Source organism: Muntiacus reevesi, chromosome 1 (assembly GCF_963930625.1).
Source record: "Muntiacus reevesi chromosome 1, mMunRee1.1, whole genome shotgun sequence".
Taxonomy (NCBI): domain Eukaryota; kingdom Metazoa; phylum Chordata; class Mammalia; order Artiodactyla; family Cervidae; genus Muntiacus; species Muntiacus reevesi.
The window spans coordinates 247,908,881-247,931,814 of record NC_089249.1 but is presented as its reverse complement, the minus strand read 5'-3'; the positions used below and the strand labels follow the sequence as shown (position 1 = coordinate 247,931,814).

The following is a 22,934-nucleotide window of genomic DNA, read 5'->3' as shown; positions in this document are numbered from 1 at the left end:
CTATTTTGGTGTATACGTTTCTGTCCTGTTAAACAAAACTAAAAACTGTTAGATGTTTTTGGTAGTAAAGTGTCAGACATCACAGTGGTTCTCAATTATTTATTAGATTTCATCCTAAAAGTTATGTTTCCATTTTGATATCACACTGTTAATGGGCACAAAACAGTGCCCTTCCCCCTTTCCTGTCAATCGAATGAAATACAATATAACCCTTTTAGTGTTAATATATGCGCTCAACTGCATTGCTGGTAAAATGAGTAAGAGTTCTATTGATGTCAGCAGAAGTCTCTGTTTGGATAAGACTTGAAAGTTATAGTTCCTCTTTTTAATTTTTCGACTTAAGAATATGACCATCCACATAGGCGTCATTCCTCCTTGAACTGACTGTGGTTCCCTGCCCCTACCCCTACCTTGCATCTGATCTCTTAATCTTCATTACCTTTTATACAACTGTAACAGTGTAGCTAATGTTTCTTAAATGTGTTGTGTTTTTGGAAAGATAGCAAAGATGAGTCCCTGAAAGGTGTGAACATTCATGTTGTCCACAAATGAGTATCTTTATTTTTGTCTGAAGCTGCATGTGAAACCAGACCACATTCATTTCTCTGGCCTCAGCCAATTCTTCATATGGGAGAGAATAAACCAGAAAACAGCCTTTTAACTTGCAGTTTAGATTCTTATTCTTTGTCAGATAACATTGGCACTTTGCTTCCAATATATTCTGAGTAATTGGATAAAGCATGACGATGACACTCTGCATCAGAGAAGGGCTACTAATTGCTTTGTTAGCCATGCGGGTTTTCCTGGCACAAAGCGTGCCTGACTCCTGACTATTTCTGACCAATTCATGTAGGGATTTCAGCTGCTACTTCGGCATGGGTGGGCTTTATTTGCTGCTCAGGGACTTGTGGGGAAAGCAATCTGAAAACTCTACAGGTGGAAATAAAATAGAAAAGAGATGAACATGTTTCCTTACTGAAGTCTCAAATATTAACTTCTTCTACATACACAATTATGTATGTAAATCAAAATTTCTTGTTCTCCTTTTTAAAAACATACCTCTGATATATTATTCTAAAATATATAGGAGTTTCACAAGTTTTCACTTTAGTGATTTGTAAAATTTATTAATTATTCCCCAAACAGGTTACTTTTCTCTAACTTTAAAGCAGCAACAAAATCCCAAAATACAGTCAGGGATTTCTTAGAAGATATTTTAGGCAAAATTAGTGTTATACTGCATACAGCAGTTGCACAATTAGAGCTGAGCTGCACTTTTCAGAATAAATAAGTAAAATCATTTTGAAGAACATGAAAAAATCACCTCCTTCATATTGCTGCTTTTCCAACCATATCTCTGTTTTACCTTCCCACAATTAGCGTTTTGTTAAAATGAGTTTTCTGTATTCTATTCCATATAATTCTAGCAAACTGGAGACAGGAAGATGTATCTCAAGCAATAGGCCGAGTAATATCTGTAAATCATATATTTGCATCTCATATCTGTGTATGTTTGGACTATGCTAGAAATAATTCTATTCTTAAAATACTTGCAGATACATTATGCCTTTCACACACAAGCCTACCCTCTATTAATGCAGTTTATATTTTTTCTTGTTCTTAAAATTCATTGGACCAAAGTATTTTATTATGCTGGTTGGGGTGCTTTACTGCTGATGTTCTTTCTATTTTTCAGAAACATAAAAATAGCAAAAAATAAAATCCTCAAGCCACTGAAGGCAAATGATGTTTGTATTGTGTGGCTAAAAGGGAAAAGTCATATTCAAAATGTCATTCTGGTAATGTTACAGATGAAGGTTTTCCTGGCTCCTGTAGATGTGGAAGGGGTACTGTTTGTTTACCAGGCTGCCATGACCCTATTACATAAGCCTGTCATCTATTGTGTGGCTAACAGTCTTTTAAATTGCAAATCTGATGCTCTTTAGGGGGCTTCAGAAAAAATTCTCACTTTCCACACCATCCTATTTCTCTTGATTTCTTGCCTGTTGTAAGTGGAAGTTGGGATGTGCTGAATTTGCACCAGGGGTGCAAATGCAGGCTCAATTATAAGCATAAAATTAGAGTCTGTTCACCATTAATCAGCCTGGCTAATTGCTATGCACCACCATTAACCATATGGTGTGAAAGACAGCTTGCTTTCCCTAAGATGAAATTTCTTCATTGCAGACATGAAATAGTGAGGGCCTTGGATTTTAAAATAGCTTGTTTTAGATATTTAATTTCTAAACAACTTTCTGCAGTGCTTTCTATCAAGGCTAACGGCACAATAAAACTTTGCGTTTATGTCACAAAAGAGGTATATTTATAGTACATTGAAGCTATGGTAAAGGAGACAGAATTTAGAGCGACAGGACAGGGCTTGGGATGATTCTGTTTTGTTGTCGGCAGAGAAAAAAAAAATCAGGGAATTACGTATAAGGTGGTTGCAGATATAAAATATCAGTTTTGTTCTGTTGAGAGGGTAATCCATTGCATGAGCTATGTAAAGGACTTGCTGCCGTGGGATTATAATTACTGTCTCTCTTTGAGACAAAACCCCTTTGACTTGATGGCATAGAACTCTTTCCATGGAATTCTGGGAGAGGTTCTACATTTTGGGTAACTGGAATTTATCATACCAATCATCTTTACATTTTGTTAATACTTGGGGATGAAGCTCTTCAAAATGTAAAAGCAGGATTCATTCCACAAAGAATTTGATTTTATGCACCTCCACATCCTGTGTTTAAAGTGTGAAGGGAAAATAGAAACTCGGCTTGGAAGGTGAGTCTAGTTCCCAGTCCTCGTCAGGCAGGTAGAAGCAGATTTTCTTCCTTTCCAGGACACAGGACAATCGCAGGGGATGAGTGCTGTCTTTAGGAAAGCCTTCTTTCCCCACTGTCAGTGCCTTATGCCTTGTGGACCATGACCTCTTGGGGTTAGCCTGAGCCCTTGATATGCCTTGTTCTTCCCTCCTCTTGGGCTCGCTTTCCCTCATTTCGTTCTTTAGATTCCCACTGAGGCATGGTTCCTTTAGAGCAGCGTCCCTGGTTGTTGGCCTGAGTGAGGCCCGCTTGTTCTGCGCTCCTATTATATGCTGTGCTTTTCCTTTGGCGCACTGTAACTGTACACTCGGCGCATTGTAACTGTATGTCTAGGGCCGGTCTTTCTTTGCTGGACTAAGAGCTCCTTGAAGATGAAGAAGTTGTCCAGTTTTCCTCTCTGCTTTATTTGCCTATATGTGAAATGAGGAGAAATGTGTGAAACTATGACTTCTGTCATAGGGTCGTTATTAAGATTGAATCCTATAACCCCTGTAAATGCATATCTTGGTACCTGACACATAGTAAGTACTGAATGTTGGTTATTGTTATCAACAGTCACAGCAGAGTATCGGCATTGATATTAATAGAAGCAGTGAAGGTCGTGGGAGCAGTAGTAGCAACACCTGCAGTGTCTAGCTGTGTACCTGGCACATAGTCGCTCAGAGGGAAAGATGGTAAGAGACTGCTGAAAGGAAGGGAAATGTCTACTAAGATGTTAACATGCTTTGTTCATTCTAGGTATGCTGGTTAAGGATATTTTCATTCATTCTTCTCTTCTTTGTAAAAACACAGTGGAATGAAGAGCCAGAAAGGACTGGCCCCTGCAGTAGGAGAGCTGACAGGTTAGCCTGGGAGGTGAGACCTGAAGCTGGTAACTAGACAGCGCTGTAGAAAGAGTGGACTGGGATGAGACATGAGGTCAAAGACCATGGCTGCTCAGAGAAGGGAGGATGTATTTACAGGGATCGGGAGGAAGGTGAGACAGGACAGGGATTTTAGAGCATGTGTGAAGGAGTGTTTTGGTCCATTTGTTGGTGGTCCAAGTGGGATTTCTGTGGGGAGAGGTCTGCAGATGGTGAGCCTGTGGCCTGGATCTGGGCAGTCAGGGTGAAGGATAATCAACTTCTGAAGTCTTTTCACAAAGGTGCAAGTTGAAGCTATGAGCTTACGCGGGATCGGGCATTAGAAAGAGGAGAGGCTGTGAATACATTCTTGGGGAACAATGTCACTCTTAGTGCATTCGAGAATTAGGAAGAAGAACCTTGAACATACAGGAGATAGAAATGAAAGGAGGGTATTTCAGAGGCAGGGAGCCATCCACATAATAAGTGTAGGGAGATCCAGATGGACCTGAAGACTGAGAAGAGCACCAGAAAGTCCCTGGTGAACTCCGAGAGAGGACATTCAAGTAGGCGCTAACCTGAAAGCCAGGTTTTATGGGATGCAGGTGGCAAGACGTGAGGGAGACTCTGTCAAGGAGATAGTTGGGCAGTGAAGAAATCGACTCAACAAAAGAAGGAGCAAGTCTGTTTTTTTAAGAAATGGGAAAAGTTGACTATGTTGGTTAACTGAGGGGAAGAATGAACTTACTACTGTTAATCAATTTGTTCGGATAACCACATGCTCATTCTCCAGCCATTTTGGCTGAATGGGTAAGATGGTCCTGCTTTCTGTTGTAAAGCTTAGAGGTGGAGGTGATGCTTTCTTCCAGTTAAGAGAGCCTCTGCTTCTGGGAAGAAGTTCCATGTCCCTGAGGTGAAGATGGAAGCGCCTCTCGCTCTGGTTTATGAAGCCATGCGTCAGTGCGCTAGAGATGCACTGCCTGTGCCATGCTGCTCAGAAAGAGACTCAGAAACTCGCCTTTCCCTGGACAAGCTTGTCTGAGAGGTACACAGTCTTGCTGGGGAAAGGGCTGCCGTTTTGAGTCCACAGTGTATGTAGGACCCCAGGTGCGGCAGGGTCCCCCCTCCTGCGATTGGGCCACACTGGTCTCCTGCCACTTGGGGTGCACGTTGAGAACGGCTGTGAAGTAGTGGGAATCCTGCTTTGTGACAAGGCACATGAGGAAGCTCCAAGCCCCCTGATCATGCCTGCTTTAGGGAGCAAATGCCAGGTCTGTGCCTGGTGCAGTGCCTGACATGCATAGTAAGAATCTCAAGAACAGCGTTTGAGGGGATCAAGACCCATCAGTCACACCATTGTGAGGATGGAGTTAGCACGGCGATTCTTCTGTTAACATGGCAGCTTTTCCCGTGGAGTGCTTTTGTGTCTGTTGTTCCATGTACTGTGTTGTTTCAGCCCCAAACCTCTTTTGCCTTAAATACAAGTCAATCTGTTCTCCCTTCATCCTGCCCTTCTTGGTTAATGCCTTCCTTGTGTATTGTAAAGGTTGGTACCCACCTTTCTTGGTCCTTCTGGGTTCAGTAGAGGGAACTGGGTGGGAGGGGGGCAGTTCAGCTTGGAGAAGAGAGGAAAGGAGAGAAAGGCCATCATGGAGAAGGAAGGAAGGACAGTCTTTGTTCTGCTTGGCTTAGCATTAGAAGTAGGGAGATTCAGGAGGTTAGATGCTGGCTCAGCCCAAAGGAAGACCTTCCTTTCCCAATTTGCAGTTAAGTTTTAGTTTTTTGATAGGAAAATAATATTGCAGTCAAAAGACTGCAGAAGTACAGAAGTGGAATATGTACACTCTATTCTTCTCCACTTACTCCACTCCCTGTAGGCTATTTCTTTGAAATTTTATTCATTCATTCAAAAACTACTTCCAGAGAGTCTACTGTGTGCCGTGCTCCGTTCTGGTTGCTGGGGACATAGAGATGAACAGAACAATCTAAGCCCTTTGTACTCAATAAGGAAGAAGAGTAAATTTAAAGAAGAAAAATAAAGACAATAAAGAAGAAAAATTAAAATGAGTGCCTGGAAGAAAAGTGAAGCAGGATGAGGGGCTGGAGAGCTCCGGGGGTGGGAAGGGAAGGGCCTTCACAGGCTGTCCCTTTGTGCAGACATTTGAGGGACCTGAGGGTGACTTGTGACAATTTGTTTCTTCCTCTCCTCCCTCCATCTCTCCTACTGGTTTTTTCCTCCCAGAAGTTGGACCATACCCATACCATACATATGGGGTTTCCCAGGTGGCGCTAGTGGTAAAGAATCCACCTGCCAGTTCAGGAGATGCAAGCGATGTGAGTTTGATCCCTGGGTTGGGAAGATCCCCTGGAGTAGGAAACGGCAACTCGCTCCATTAGGACAGAGAAGCCTGGCAGGCTACAGTCTATGGGATCTCAGAGTTGGGTACGGCTGAGTGACCTAACACACACACACATGCCATACATGCTATTCTGCCATTTGGCTTTCTCAGGTCGTAATATGATGTAGACTTTTTTCTGTGATGATGTGGACAAACCCACCTTCATTCCTTCTAACGCTGCACACAGTTCCATATTTACATATATATGTACACACACAAATATGTAAATGTGTATATGCATTTATTTTTAAAGTGGGCTTAAACCCTAGACACTACTTTGTTACTGCCCCAGATGCAGCACAGAGCCCGGGAATCCCATTTCGAGGATGATGACTATGCAGTGCAGTGATATGACCTGAGAGGCAGGAGAACTGTTGGGCTATTTTTCATACTTTGTGTAAAGTTTTCTTTATAAATGATGTTAAGTGACCTCCAGCCCTTTAGTCCATTTTCCTTGTTTTATTCCTCTTCTATTCGTCCTTCTACACCTCTGTTCTTCACATCTGCTTTCTGCCCTGGGTCCCTTGGGGCACAGCAGAGAGGGTGGTTCTCACTTAGGCTGTGCTTCGATTCAGCTGGCTTCACTCAAGGGCACTTATATTTTAAGGGGATGAAGACAGTGCTTAACGCACAGGGCAGATCTCAGGCCTAGTGCAGCCTTGCCTGGGGAAGTGATCTGGGGGGTGGGGTGGGGTGGGGTGGGGTGAACCTTCCTTCCTTTGGCAGCTTTTGCTCAGAGGGGCAGCATGGCTTCCTTTATCTGCTACCTTCCTATTGGATTGTATTTCCCCTAGTATATTACATTCATTCATGAAGTCATCCAATCAACCAACCCACCAACCATTATTTGATCTTCTCTATTCTGTCCCAGGCCGCAGCTACCTGCTAGGTAAATAAGATTGACAGTGTGTTCCTTTATGAAACATATGGGTTGGTGGGGGAGGGGTGGGAGGAGAAAGATAGTAACAAAAAATACACAAGTATATACATAAGAATATAATTTGCTTTGTGTTTAGCGCCTTGAAAGGAAAAACTTGGAGCAGCCTATTAAGTATTGAGGTCAGCTTCTCTGAGGAAGGAGTCTAGAGGCCTAGGCCCAGAGAAGAGGTTGCTGTTGTTTAGTTGCTCAGTTGTGTCCGACTCTTTAGTGACCACACAGACTGTAGCCTGCCAGGCTCCTCTGATCAGGTGATTTCCCAGACAAGAATTCTGGAGTGGGTTGACATTTCCTTTTGCAGGGATCAAATCCGGGTCTCCTGCATTGCAGGCAGATTCTTTACCCCTGAGCCATCTGGGATGCCCCAAAGAGCGGGTAGAGGCTGGCTACCTAGGGAGAGCTTGGAGGAGGAGCAGTCCAGGCCTGGAGGCCTTCCTGCACCTGGGGTCAGACTGAGTGTGGAGACTGAAATTGGCTAGTGAGGCTGGAGCGTGGCACATTGGGGGAGAGTGACAAGAGATGGGGAGGTGTTCTGGCTCCATGTCATGCCATAGATTTATTCTCAGTGTGGTGGGAAGCCCTTAAAAGGTCTAGGGCAGTGGAGTGACAGTTCCATTGACATTTTGAAAAGATCACTCTGGCTGTTGGTGGTGGGTGAAGAGTGGAGGGGAGGCCACTGCGGAGTCCAAGCGAGAAATGAAAGTGACTTGGTTGAGGGTGGTGCGGTGAGGAGGGAGAGGGTCAGATCATCTTGAGGTGTAGATTCTAGTCTGAAACTATCGTCAGACAAGTTGGAAGGGTCCCTGGAAGGCATTTAGTCCAGTTAGGATGATGGTGAGGCTTTTGACCTCTGGAGATTTGCCCAATCCTGTTTTGAAAAAGAGAAGAAAAACAAGGAGAAATAGGCCTTCCCATGCGTTGCTTTTCTCACTGAGTAAAGACTTGGGCTCTGTCGATGGGCTTTTTTTTGGAGACCTGTGCCCTCACACTCAGAGGTGGGTACTGCAATCGCTCCATTTTATAGATGAGGAAACTAAGACTCCAGGAGGTGAAGTACCTTGCTTCAGTGCCACAAGCAGCTCTGAGCCCAGAGTCAGTGTTCCTAACCACTGCACTCTCCTGGCAAGCCCTTGAAATGTAGGTGCAGGGAGGTAGAGTTCAGAGATAGTAAAGTTTAGTTTTAAAATTATCATTACTTTTTTGGCATTCATGTCAACTACTAGATTTCTCAGTCCCTTTTTTCTACATCTGTCTCTTAGGTGTTGGGCTCCTTTGGGCTTTCTTTCCCTCAAAGTTCTAGTACAGCTGAACTCAGACCTGGAGGAAATTGTTTCCTCTGAACCAGAAAGGGAACAGCTCTAAGGCGAGTGGTATGGTTTTTGGCTGGGACTCTGACAAAGGAGAGAGAATTCTTGCTGTTGTTTTCTGAAAATATGAGAGACAAATAAAATGAGCATCAAATTTGGAAGCTGATTCTCTTTTCAGAGATAGAGTAACGGCCAGGAGAGAGACTTCCCAACTTTGGTGAAAGACCCCCTGTGCGGGCATATATTTCTGGGTCCTGAAAATAAAGTTCAGTGTTTGTTTCTTTCCAACAGCTCTCCAAATTTAGGCTCTATGATTCACCAGGTCGAATGAGTGTGTGTGTATATGTGTGCTTGTGTAAGAGGGGAAAAAATGCATGTTTTATTTGTGATGCAGGTAATGTATAACCCTTGCAAAACTCCCTCACCTCCATGATTGATCAAATATATGCTTTTATAGTGTGCCCTGAGGTATAGACTGGCCAGTGGACACATTTCTTATTTGCAGACAAGTCTCAGATGGATAGTCTTGCATTGACCATGGGTAATTTTTGAAAACTCTTACTTTTTCACTTTTTATAAGCATCTCAGTTTAAGAAAACACTGGCAACTTTAAGGTCACACATGGGGTGGGATTCTGATAGTAGATGCTTTTCTTGCCCATGTCTGCCTCTTCTCTGATCTGATAAGGAGCGTTCACTGTCAGGCCTTTGCCAGCCTTTGGATCCACGTCCATACTGCTTCCAGAAAACTTACACAGTGACCAGTGGAGGGCACAAAAGCCAGAGGACATGTGGATCTCTGTTGTGTTTTACCTTTCCTCTCTTTGTGTTAATTATTCTGTTGTACTTTCATTCTTACATTCTGAACATGATTCCAAAGCAGACCATTACAGTTTTAAGATTTCAGGAAGGCTGTGATTGAAGGAAATGTCTCCTATAAAAGAGAAAGGAGAAGAAAAAGGAATCCACTGAATACAAAATAACTGGAGGGGGAGAATCACTCATACCTCATTATTGACGTGTTCCACGCAATTAGTGTGATCTTGAGGGAAGAGTGTTTGAGCCACCCACAACTCTGAATATTCTCATTGGGTAGATGTAATAATAATGCGTCTCACAGTGAAATCTTCCAGTTCCGCGGGCAGTGATGGGGAGACCCCATCTTAGGGCTGTCAGTCCTCGCTCGGAGAGAGTCCCTCTCCCTCCCTCCTTTGTGCAGGGAGAGGTTAAACCTGGCATTAACCCATAGGTGACCCAAACAGAATATTCTGTCCCAGCGATCCGTTGATTGCCAGGTATGGCTTTGTGGTAATTCTAGCATTTGCAACCCAGCAATTTGAACCTTCTGTCTGCCTAAATGATGATTTTACATTCGTAATGGTTGTACTAAATCCTCTCGCTTTTGCTCTGCAGCCGCTGTTGTGACAAGAAAAGCTGTGGCAACCGAAATGAGACTCCCTCAGATCCAGTGATAATTGACAGGTAGGGACCACTCTACTTTCACGCGGTTCCTTTTCCTCATTATAATGAAACACCTGCCTCGTGTGGCTCTCGGGTGAGGGTTAGGAAGGCATGTGGCCGAAATGTGCCTGTTGGTCATGACTTCATCTGCTGCGCCGAGCTATTGCGATTCCTGGGAAAGCCATGTGGAATGTTCTTTGGAGGCCCGCTTTCTCGGATTGCTCCAGTTTTGTGTCTGATTCATGCTCCTAAAGGAATGTTCTTCTTTCTTGACTTTCTGTGGCTCAATCCTCATGCTGTGCCAGGAAGCTTCAGAAATAAAATAATAATAATTTGTGATTTATGAAATGTGGTTGGGTGCTTATAAATATTTAACTTTTATTTGAAAAATGTTTGAATCATTATCACTTTTAGCTACAGTAGTTCTGTTGGACGTAATCCATCTACATTTTAAGGTTTTATTTATGCATAAAAGCAGTTTTAAAGAGATCTGTGAACCAAGATTTTCTACAGTAATTTCCCGGGTTTGATTGTAGCTCAGACTGCATTGTAAGTTGATTAATTTATCCTGCTTGTCTTAATTATTGTGTTTTTAAGCAGATCCATATTACTAATCTGACATGACCAAGTAAATCACTGTAGAACAATAAATCTGTTTTAGTTGTTCGGTGCAATTTCGAGTCACTGTGTGCACAGATTATGCAAAGTCGCATTCCAAATATTCGTTTTACATTTTAATTATTGAAATTCATTGTATGGAAACATGTATGATAAACCATTTGTTACATAGCATTACTCATTGGGAGTTAAATGGCCTGGAAGGTTTATAGATACTGCCAGTTGTCAGCTAGGAAAAGAGCTAGCACCCTCTACTAGCTGGAAGAGTCTTGCAAGTAAGACTGACGGATCTGTCATTGAGGAGATCAACAGCTGAATAAAAACCCTTTATGGAGTTTGGTAATACTAATTTTTGATGCCCCACCCCACCCCCCACCGCCCGCTGGTGCACATCTGTCTTCCCAGTTCTTTACTTTTGGGGGGGCTTTATCATTTTTCAGTTAACTGAAAAAGTATTCTTCATTGTGGTTTATGATAAAACATCAGTTGTTGATTTTGACTTATGTGATTCTTTAGGCTTAAACTCAATTTTGATTGCCCAGAAGTTTTATAAAACTTGCAACTGAGTCAGATATTTTAACTGTCTTTCTCTAATATTCACCAGAAACATATCTTTGCTGGATAACTTGATAACTTTGCTTAATATCTTCTTTGATTCAAAGCTGAAAACATCCACCTTTAGAGTGTAATGAAGTTGTATGCTGCCTATAGAATTAATATAGCATGTTTATCTACAGAAGCAGACATGCCATTATGCAGTTTCTTTTTTTCTGCAATGGCAGATAAATCTTCAGATAAAGAAGATTTAAAAAAATAACCTTTATGCTGTTTGTTTCACCTAAATACCTCGCTTCTAAATACCATTTGTTATTTTAAGCAGATTTCATTCTTTTATTAGGAAGAAAGTGTTCTGATCAAAAGACCAGCCCAAATATTTGCCCCAAACTTTGAAACTATCAGCATTTGGTTCTGCCGCACAGTTTCTTTTGGTTTAGATGATGACAAGAACCTTACTTTGCCACCCGCAATGAAAATGCTTTTTTTTTTTTTTTTTTGCTTTTGAATGGGTTAAGCTTTTAAGTTCTTCGTTTGGTTTTAAGCCGTGACTCTGATATAGAAGGTTGATATGACTGTGGTTTGAATAACATTTGATTTTGACCTGTTTCTGTGGGTTGCGATGGCATAAGAAACTTGACTCAGCAGCACTGTAATTAGCCCAGCCCGTGTTTTTGAAACAGGATTGTGTTACCTGGATTGCATTAGTGTGGCTTCTATTGTTGCCGCCTTGCATCTATCCCAGTAGGGTACTTAAAACCTTTTCTTGGCTAGGGTAGTTCAAACAATTTAGGTAAAATAAGTATGCACTTTATACTGTTGGTGGCTTTAGAGATATTACTCATGACATTTATCCTTTTCATTATTTTTTTCCTTTTTGGTTTGACAAAGTAGAAAATGCTGTTAGCCAATCTTGGTCTCTTAAGAGAGGAGTATTTGGAAAAGCAGCTGAAACCCTGGTTATCTGCACGAGTCCCAACATACGTTTATTTGCTGGCTGTTGCCACTGTCTCCCATGAACTGTCTTTTCAAGCAGTGATGCCAGCTGATATGCAAAACCCCATTTAGCTATTTTTATTTGCATCTGAGTTTTCAGAATTTATTTGTCCTTCAGTCTGCCAAAGGTTTTAAAAGCTCCAGTCCTGTCTGTGCTGATATGTGAAACTTCCATTTTTAACAAGAGAATAACAACAGGAAAAGAACTTACACAAGGAAGGGCGAAATAGAAAAGATTTTTCAATTCCATAAAATTGCTGCAAAGGAAAAAAAAAATGATGGCAACTGTGTTTGAATTTCATAGTTTCCAATTTGATTCTATATTACCGATTGCATAATATCTGCGTTACGTGCTTAGGGTTTGATTTGCTTTCAGATTTATGGATGTGAATCCCTGTATATTTTGTAAAAAATAGGTTATGGGGCCTGCATTCAGTAGCAGGAGTAACTGTTTTTACAAGATGCATCCAATTTGCAATTATAGGACTGAAGGTACAGGCAATCCTTGTGTTAGGATTTAGCATAGTTTTAACATGCAGTCACCTTTTGGGCACCAATAATTTTTAGCTCCCTTTGCTTGTCCTTCAGATTTTGGAAGAACAGTGCTATTTTTATCAGTCAAAAGACTTTTAGTAGTGGTTATTCAGGAAAACTATTTATAGGATTGATAGAAGAGGCTTTATGGTCATACGGCAGTGGTGCAGGATAAGCTATTTCTGTGTTAAATTTTGGCAGTATTATTTGCTGCCAGTGGTTTGCTGCAAGTGGTCAGCTTGGCATAGTCTATCAAAAAAGTGGAATTAACAAAATCAGCAGTTAAATACTGTGATTTAGAAAATGTGTTTCTACTTCATTTATGGTAGCTTTCTACATAGTCAGAAAAATATGACCCCAACACTTTTTACAATTATGACAATTGTCAAGTCACTTCAAAAACTTCTGGAAGGGAATTTTTGTAAATGGATGATGTGTGCATCTTGAGTTGACTGCCTGGTTGTGTTTCTATTTAATGCCAGATTGTTTGATTGAGAATTATAAAAACCAGCCTGTGTGCAAGGATCTAGATATTTGGAATATGTAGACATGGGAAAAGTCAAATGTGTTATGTTTAATAGCTGATGACCAGAAACTAATAACAGCAAATTTCATTATCGTTGAGGTAAAGGGCTATGTGTGGTAATTATTGTTAAAGTAAAAAGCAAAAAATGACTTGCAGTTATTGAATTAAGGTGGAGATTGATTTAACATATTCACATAGTAACTCATATTTGAATTTAAAAGGTTTGCAATAAAGTTCATGTTTAGAAATTGAATAAATTGTAGTTTTATTACCACATTGGATATCCTTGTGTCCTAACCTTTTTCCTTGGAGTTATCTTAGTTCAATAAATAAAACCTCATTAGACTATTCCCATTTCAACAAGTTTATTAAATTTTGCAGGAGTAATTAGCATAAGCTGTGCTAATTTTTCTGGAAGACTAATGAGGGAGGTTCTTAATTAGGTTTACTTTGTAAGAATCAGAAAAGATGATAATGACAAAAGTCACCTAGGGTACTCTGAATTGGGAACCCAGTTTTTCTGAATTCATATAAAAATCTTCCATTTTCTATGTGGAAGCTTCTTTATAAATGTTTGAACTGAATATATTAAGTGTGAAGACTACACTCTTATTCCTTATCTTGTTAGTTAGGATTACCGTTCATTCTAGATTTGGCTTCACAAAACTCTTTATTTTTCTACCCTGGCTCACTAAACTTTCTTTGAGCAATGACATGGATGAATACAGATGGTCTTACAAAAACATTTCTTTCTCTGAATTATGCTATAGGATTCCTTTCACACAGAGCTTTAAAGTTTCCAGCCAGAATTGTGCTGCTAACTTCTAGTATGGCGGGAAAGGGGGATGGCTCAAAATTTGTTTGTTTGGTTTTTCGATTTAAGATCAGTGTGATTGATGAAATAGTTGGACTGCTAAATAAAGGGAGAAAAGAAGAGCCCAATTCTTCATTTCCTTGCACTGTGGATTTTGAGAATTGACAAGTGGACTTTTTTCTTTTAATAGATAGAACTAATAAAGGATGAAATTCCTCCTCAGATTACTTTCTTGGTCTCGTGTGAATTTAGACATAGCCCTTTCGGGATGTAATGTGGCTCAAGTGATCCACAAGTTTGAGTTCTTCATAACCAGTACTAAAAACGTGGAGTTTTAAAGCCTGTCAACTAATATACCTCTAAAAATTTTAGGCTTGTTTATTGCTGCTTAATAGATTGGTCTTTATTTTCCATTTATAAGAATCTCTGTATGTACTTTGGAGCCGTGAGCCCTGACATGCAACATTTAAAAACAGCATACCAATTTTGTAACATGAAGAATTTAGCCTGTTTGGAACTAGTTCTTCAGGCCACATTTACCCAAGGGTCTCCTAAAAAGAAAAAAATAGTGTGTACTTCTTTCTTTCCAGAATTTTCTAAGATCTTTCACATCTAGTTCACTTTCACTTTGGTAACACTAAATGGATTTGCTTTATGATTGTTGTCTGAAATAGAATGTTCAGAATGAAAGTATTGGAATGGCCATTTTACCTGCTGATTCACATCAGGGTTGTTCAGAAAAACATTTTTGTTTGATTCATTCTTCATCTAAGGTTTGAATGCTGTGATAAGACTTTTCAGAAAAGTGCAGTGTTGCCTAAACACCAAGCTAATTTCTTGATTAAACTGATCCTGATATACACACACACACACACACACACACACACACACACACACACTCATCTGTATAACAGAAAAACTATGGTAAAACTTTACAATTAGGATGTAATTTTTTTTTTTAACCATTGAGCAGGGTAGGCTATATTCTATTTCCTGTATCTGCAATCCTAAGATTGTGAAGGCATCATGACCTCTTGACAGCAAATGATTTTTTTGTCTTTTGTCATGAGACTTAAATCCAAAAATTCACTAAAAATTTTTTCTTTTATCTTCTGTGAAGAGAAAGTCCTCAATTAACATGAACATAAGCATGCTTTTATTAAAGTTGCAGATGAGGCTTTTAGTCAGAGTTTCATGGCTTTATTTCATTGACCTTTCAACTTATTATTTTGGTGTTCATCCAGTTTTCGAAAGGACCAACCACTAAGCATAATCACTCTGTAAGGTACACAAATAGCTATCTAGGGCTTGAAGACCCAGAGGTATAAATGCAATTCCCAGAGTTCTGATATGCCTTTTATATCACCTGATTTCCTAACTTTGAATGCCCCATTAAAATAAAAAGAGTAGGAATTCATTCTTTAAAATTGCTGCAGGCAGGATAATTGCTGTCCTCTTGGTTGATTTGAGAGATTTGCGTTTTTTCCAAAAGTGAAAAGCCAGCGCTGACACTAAGCGTGAATTTATGGTTGTTTATTAATCCTACCATATTTAAACATTTGTTTTCTCAGTGGGAATTCATATGTGATTATTAGCGATGAGACTTATGTGAGAGACTATCATTCTAAATTTTATCACATATCAGATACCATTCTGAATAGGAGATGAGCCCGTACATTTGTATGCAGTTTCCTACCATGATAAGAAAATAACGAATACAATCGGCTAATAGCAGTCTATATTCCATTTGCTATCAGCTATTCCCAAATATACAGCCAGGATACATTCAAATGGATTTCAAGTATGCTGACAGTATATCATCATTCTGAGTCCTTTTACACAGTATGATACTACTGCAGACACTGTATAATGAACAACTGTAGCTTTCCTGTAAAGGAAATAATGGCTGCAACTTCCAAGAAATGTGTTTAGGAGCTTTGGAGAATCAGTACGTATGTGTTACCGACCTGGGTGTCAGTCCATGGTGTGGGGTTTTAATCCTATGTCATAACTTTGTAACAGTTCTGTAAAAATACAGAAAAGCTGAACAAAGTCCCTTGTGTGTCATCTAACAACTTTGCAGTCATTTTGTGATGAGAATATATCACTATATTAAATATGCTTTTGCTTTTCTAAAATAAATTGCTTAGAATGGGGGAAAAAACCCCCAAACCTCCCGAAGTGCAACTGGATTCTCTAGTGATAAATTTCCCTTGCTTTTCCTTACCACTCACACCTGACCAGACTCTAATAAAAATTGACAGATTTAAAAAACACCATTTAGAAGCTTCTGCATGTAGTGAGATTTTGGTCATTTTACTTTGCATTAGGTATTATCTGAAAAAGACCATCTTTTTCCTTCTCTCTCACCTACTGTCTCATCCCTCCCTTTACAAACTGTGTGATTGTACACCACCCATGAGAATATAAAAGTGACCTAAATTCTCCAATTGCAATCAGTGAAAAATGATGAACATTACAGGGTTTTCTTTGATTGCGTGTTGCCTTTAAAGGTATGGGTAGATGGAGATAAATCTCCCTCTCAAACTCTCTCTCCAGTTACAAGCCTTTGTCCAAAGGTAAATGAAGGTTTTAACATTACAGTACTTATTGTAATATAATTTTAATTGCCTTAGCTCTGCTAATGTGTGAAGCTGAGTGTGTGTGTGTGTGTATTTTTCATGAGGAGGGGAATCAAGCCAAAAAAAAAAAAACGACCCTGCATATTTTTCATGGGGGGACAGGGGGTCACATGTGGTAAATGATGCAAACTTAATGAAACCAGTTCTGGGGAAGAAAATGCCATTGGCGTTTCATCCATGTAATGTATATTCCCACTTCCAGTGGGAATAGAGTGGTCTTCGGTGTGCTCTGGGGATTTTTATTTTTGAAGGTGAAGTGCTTGGTTCCAGTTCCAAACTTGCCTCTAAACCCTACTTGGAAAGATGTAACTAGACAAGCTGGCAAATTATATAGCTTGATCCCACACAATAACCTCCAAAATGGCCCTCGGTAACTATACCATCCTGCTAACTGTTGGAGGCACAATAGTTTTGTAATATAATATAAAGTAATAGTGTTAGCCAACACATCTTTAATAAGATATTGTTCGAGCCTTTGCCATATGCTACAGAGCAGCCTCTCACTCGGTGGGCCTTTTGATTCCTCTCAATAAGATTATTTCAAATACTCTAATCCTGAATCATTGACATGAATACAAAAGCCTAGTGACATCTAATAGATGCCTCTTAGCTTTGCTTTTCCTCTTGTTCCTTTCCTTTTTCTTCTCTTTTTACCTGACAAAAAGCTTATAGGCACTTGGGCTCTGTCTCTCAGTAGCAGCATGGGGGGCTCCTCATGAAATATAAAGGAGGAAAAAGGACTGACAGAGGCCCGATAAGCTACAGAGTGAAGGGCCATAGATTAAAAGTAAATGCCAGTAAATCCTACCCTGTACACTTACTTGTCCTTTTATTGTTTTCTTTAACACTTTCCCTTCCAGGAGAGGGGGAAAAAGAGAAAATAATTAAATTGCAGGTGTGTGAATTTTAAATCTGGATGTGGTCACTATATGTACTGTATAGGGTCTTGGTAAGACTCTCAAATTTTGGTTCATGTCAAGGCTTTTAAAAAAATGCCCCTTTAACATCAATATCAAAAATCTTTCAAGAACTTTTTTTTTTTTTTGCTTGTTTTCTGCTCAGTTGACCGGATATTGATACTATTTACGTCTGTGGGGAGGTAGGTGACTAAGTCGGAGGAGCCCTTCTGTGGGGCATGAACACTGGTGACATGGTGTTTCCAGGTTGAAAGAACTTTTTTTTTTCTTTTTTAATCAATGAATAGGAAATGATCAAAGTGAAAGATTAGGCTGTCTTGTTCTGTGACGGTAACTGCTGCTTTTTCGTGTGATCCTGGTCTCTACTTGTGCCCTGAGTGTGGCCTGCACGGGACGATGTCACTTCTTGCTCTGGTGAGACCCAGGAGGCAGGGTGCAGGTGGACAGCTTTGCCAATGGTCAGACGTTGTCGCCCTCCACCTTCCAAAAGCAGCTATGGTTTTGACTAAAGCTTTTTTTTTTTTTGAAACTCTTATCTATAGAGATATAATGCTAATCTGTAGAGATATAATTCTATGTACAATTTATTTATTATTGTTCAATAGAACAATAACTTCCCCCTATTTTGAATATGTTTCCCATTCATTAGTATTCTGATCCATTAGTAATATCTTAAAGCATCACTTTAAAATATTTCATTTAATTGGCTGCATTGGATCTTAGCTGGGACATGTAGGATTTATTTTGCTGACCAGGGATCAAAATTGGCCCACCTGCATTGGGAGCACAGAGCTTTAACCACTGGATCACCAGAGGAGTCCCAGAGCATCATTTTTTACCATCTTGGATGCACTATTGGTTAAATCCTTTCACAAAGTGGAGAGTTAAACAACCCAGAACCTGTGTCAGGTTTGGTTCCTTTCACATATGCGCGCACACACACACACAAACTTTTACAAAGACAAAAATTAGAAATGAGAAGTCTCTTTTTTATTTATTAGAAGGTTCTTTAGAAAAGAGAGTTGGTTAAATTATCTTTGAAGCTGTTCAGCTTAGTTGCTCAGTCTGTCCAACTCTTTGCGACCCCATGAACTGCAGCACGCCAGGCCTCCCTGTCCATCACCAACTCCCAGAGCTTACTCAAACTCATGTCCATCGAGTTGGTGATGTCATCCAACCATCTCATCCTCTGTTGTCCCCTTCTCTTCCCACCTTCAATCTCTCCCAGCATGAGGATCTTTTCTAGTGTGTCAGTTCTTTGCATCATGTGGCCAAAGTATTGGAGTTTCATCAGCATCAGTCCTTCCAATGAATATTCAGGACTGATCTCCTTTAGGATGGCCTGGTTGGATTTCCTTGCAGTCCAAGGGACTCTCAAGAGTCCTCTACAGCACCACAGTTCAAAAGCATCAGTTCTTTGGCACTCAGCTTTCTTTATAGTCCAACTCTCACATCCATACATGACTACTGAAAAAGCCGTATCTTTGACTAGACAGGCCTTTGTTGGCAAAGTAATGTCTCTGCTTTTTAATATACTATCTAGGTTGGTCATAGTTTTTCTTCCAAGGAGCTAGCATCTTTTAATTTCATGACTGCAGTCACCATCTGCAGTGATTTTGGAACCTCCCAAAATAAAGTCTGTCACTGTTTCCACTGTTTCCCCATCTATTTGCCATGAAGTGATGGGACCAGATGCCATGATCTTAGTTTTCTGAATGTTAAGGTTTTTTTTTTTTTAATTTTATTTGTTTATTTGATGGCCCCAGGTCTTAGTTTAGGCACACAGAATCTTTTTTTTTTTTCATTTATTTTTATTAGTTGGAGGCTAATTACTTTACAGTATTGTAATGGTTTTTGTCATACATTGACATGAATCAGCCATGGATTTACATGTATTCCCCATCCCGATTGGGATGAATGTTAAGTTTTAAGCCAACTCTTTCACTCTCCTCTTTCACTTTCATCAAGAGGCTCTTTAGTTCTTTGTTTTCTGCCATAAGGGTGGTGTCATCTGTGTATCTGAGGTTATTGATATTTCTCCTGGCAATCTTGATTCCAGCTTGTGCTTCATCTAGCCCGGCATTTTGCATGATGTACTCTGCATATAAGGTAAATAAGCAGGATGACAATATACAGCCTTGATGTACTCCTTTCCAAATATGGAACCAGTCTGTTGTTCCATATCCAGTTCTAACTGTTACCTCTTGACCTGCATGCACATTTCTCAGGAGGCAGGTCAGGTGGTCTGGTATTCCCATCTCTCGAAGAATTTTCCACAGTTTGTTGTGATCTACATAGTCGGAGGCTTTGGCATAGTCAATAAAACAGAAGTAGATGTTTTTTCTGGAACTCTCTTGCTTTTTTGATGATCCAGCGGATGTTGGCAATTTGGTCTCTGTTTTCTGCCTTTTCTAAATCCAGCTTGAATATCTGGAAGTTCATGGTTCACGTACTGTTAAAGCCTGGCTTGGAGAATTTTGAGCATTACTTTTGCTAGCATGTGAGATGAGTGCAATTGTGTGGTAGTTTGAACATTCTTTGGGATTGGAGTGAACACTGACATTTTCCAGTCCTGTGGCCACTGCTGAGTTTTCCCAAATTTGCTGGCATATTGAGTGCAGCACTTTAACAGCATTATCTTTTAGGATTTGAAAAAGCTCAACTGGAATTCTATGGAATTGAAGCTATTACAATGTCAAAAACCCATATTTTGCTACACAGTCTTTTTTTCTTAACGCCAGATTCTAGTCTTAGATTAATGGTGTACATCTCAAAATGTCTTTCAAAAAATTGTGTTCTTCTTTCTGTGGGTACAGGAGTGGGAATGTCCTTTTCTGGCCATCTTCATGTTTTCTTGAAAACTAGATCTGAATCCTGGCCTATAAGCACCTTAAAATAAACAATATCTCTGATCATTATGAGTTTAATAGTAAGTTAAATCTGAATAGAACTTGCAAAGGTATTGGAGACCTTTAAGGTGTAGTATTTCAGAGAATTCTCTTCATACAAATGTGAGGGCAGAAATTAATTTTATAGATCTGTAAACTGAGGCATACCCCTGAGGGACTTTATTTGTGGCAGAGCAAGTGATTGAAACTTCGTGTCCTAGCTCTCAGTCTGATCTTTTCCCATCTCAGTTGTTCAGTTGAAAAAATGAAAGACTGTTTTCCGTGTTTTGTGTAGCCTCTTTTTCTTGATATGCACAGTTCATTTTTTTCATGAATTAATTGAAAGCTTTTTAGATTTGGCACTTCTGAGATTAAAAATAATAGTAATAACAAATCAGAAAGCAACAAAATTCTGTAAAGCAATTATCCTTCAATAAAAAAATTAATTAAAAAATAGGAATATTGTAAATTGTTCTGCTCACTTCTAGTGCAGTATTTGAGTTCTTGTGTCCTCATTTAATTTGATAACTAAACCATTGTGTGTTTCACTAGGGGATAAAACAGACCATAATCCAAAGAGAAATCTGGAAGAAGGCAGAGTACAATGGAAAAGGTCTACAATTTGGAGTTCATTGGCAGAAAATCAAATCCCTCCACCATTACTCCCCAGTATTTGCATCTCATGGGGTTTAATTTTTTCATCTTTGAAATGGGAAAATCATCTCAAGCTTGAAAAATTTTGTGGTTTAAAATACCTAGCACAGAGTTTGACACATATTAGGTGCTTGAAATCAGGCAGCTCTTGCAATCTGCATGTAATATTCCATGTGGATTGTTATTCTTAATGGATGGTTACCATGGAGCTTTCTTATAAGCAAAATTACCTTATTGAAGTTCATCATTTTGGTTAAGTCCGCTTGTTGAAGAGTTGCTCATTTTTTTTTTCTTTCCTTGAATGTTTATTGAACATCTACAATATGCCACACATTGTTTTCAGGGTTGGGATATAACAGTGAATAAGACACATATGTTTCCCGCCTTCCTGGAATTTTTAGTACCTCAGAGTTGGAAAAAAAATTGAAATAATAAGTGTAGAAATAAATTTTATATATATATATATATATATATATATATATATAAAATGTATTTAATAGGAGAACATTATTTCAGATGGGTAGAGATCATGATGCAGAGGAAAAATGCCCCTGGGAAGAAAGTTGCTTGATAGCTCTTACTCAGTGGTATTGAACTTGGGCAAACTCCATGGTTTTATTGTACTCCTCTAAGGCAGTCTACACATTGGTTAAGATCAGATCTGCCTGGGATCAAATCTGAGCTCTGCCAGTGTTAACTTTGGGGTGCAGGCAGATCCTCCTCCAGTTTCTTCATCTGTGCGACTGGGGTAGGAGCAGTAGTTCCTACTTTTTAGGGTTGTGGTGAGGAATAAGTGGGCTTCCCTGGTGGCTCAGATGGTAAAGAATCTGCCTGCAATGCGGGAGACCCAGGTTAGATTCCTGGGGAAGATCCCCTGCAGAAGGGAATGGCAACCCATTCCAGAAGATAATGCCTGGAGAGAACTTAGCACAATGCCTGGCACATAAATCACAGTCAATAGAAGGTGGCTTTTTAAAAAAGGGCTGGAATGAAAAGCTCTCAAAGACACTTTCCAGCTCTGAAATTCTAATTTTAGTTCCCTCTTGTATTGCTGAGGCAGATAAACTCTTCAGGAAGCAGACTGTAAGCCCCAGATGGCAGTGGTATGCGTGGATTGGTTGCTGCTATAGCTCCAGCACTCAGCTCAGTTGCCTCACTGCTGTGTAGTAGGTGCTCGGAGTATGTTTTTGTGAAATGAAAGAAAGAAAGGGGTAGAAGTGGAGTTGAATCTGGTGTTCTAATCTCTCTGCCTAAAGATAGGCTTGTTATAACTACACAATAAAGTGAAAATGCACTGCCATTAAAGAATGATGAGAAACAGAAAACGTAAGATAAAATATTAAATTTGTTACACTTAAAAATGTTAATCTTCACACGATTACCATGCAAATCCCCTCATTGCCTAACTGTTTAATTGATCAAGTAAATCACAGAGCAGACAAGTAAGTGAAAAACCCTGCTGTTGACATTCACGCAAAGCACATTTCAAGAATATATTCTGTTAACTAGTATGTCTATTACACATGATAATGTGAATTTAACACACACATACACATACAGTATTCTTTGCAAGCAAGTAGATTTCAGAGAGTTCAGGGGAAAGCTCTGTTTTTGTATGACAACTTGGTAGTCTCCCACTATTGTATCAAATGTGAAATCAATGTTAGGGTACCATATGTTTCAGCAGTGCCTTTGTTTTATATAATGTTTGAAGATTTAAGAAGTCACTGCTTTTTTCTTTCAGGCAGGTGTAATATTGACATGCTACTCTGGAGATTGTAGGGTTAATGAATCCCCCCCTCCCTTCAACCCCCCTGCCCCCTACCCCAATCCCATCATGTGCCTGGTTGACTCTGAAAGAAGGGGCTTGAAGTTGCCCACAGGGCATCCCTTTTCCCAGCCTTCTCCAAGGCCACCTGGGCAGACGGGAGCTTGCCTCCTATCCTTAGGACGCAAAATCCAATCAGTCGCCGTGTCTGCCGGTCTCCCTGACCTGCGTGTGAGCTGGAAAGAGGGAGGA

General features: G+C 39.9%; 1 protein-coding gene across 4 annotated transcripts in view; it reads left to right on the top strand.

Annotated features, from left to right (window-relative positions):
• Nucleotides 1-22,934, top strand: part of EBF1 (EBF transcription factor 1) — a 402,213-nt gene that overhangs the window by 14,559 nt on the left and 364,720 nt on the right. For all 4 annotated transcript variants that reach the window (XM_065919010.1, XM_065919011.1, XM_065919008.1 and 1 more), the window contains exon 6: nucleotides 9,723-9,791. In XM_065919010.1, coding sequence (XP_065775082.1) covers nucleotides 9,723-9,791 — 69 coding nt within the window. The remainder of the gene's footprint in view (nucleotides 1-9,722; nucleotides 9,792-22,934) is intronic.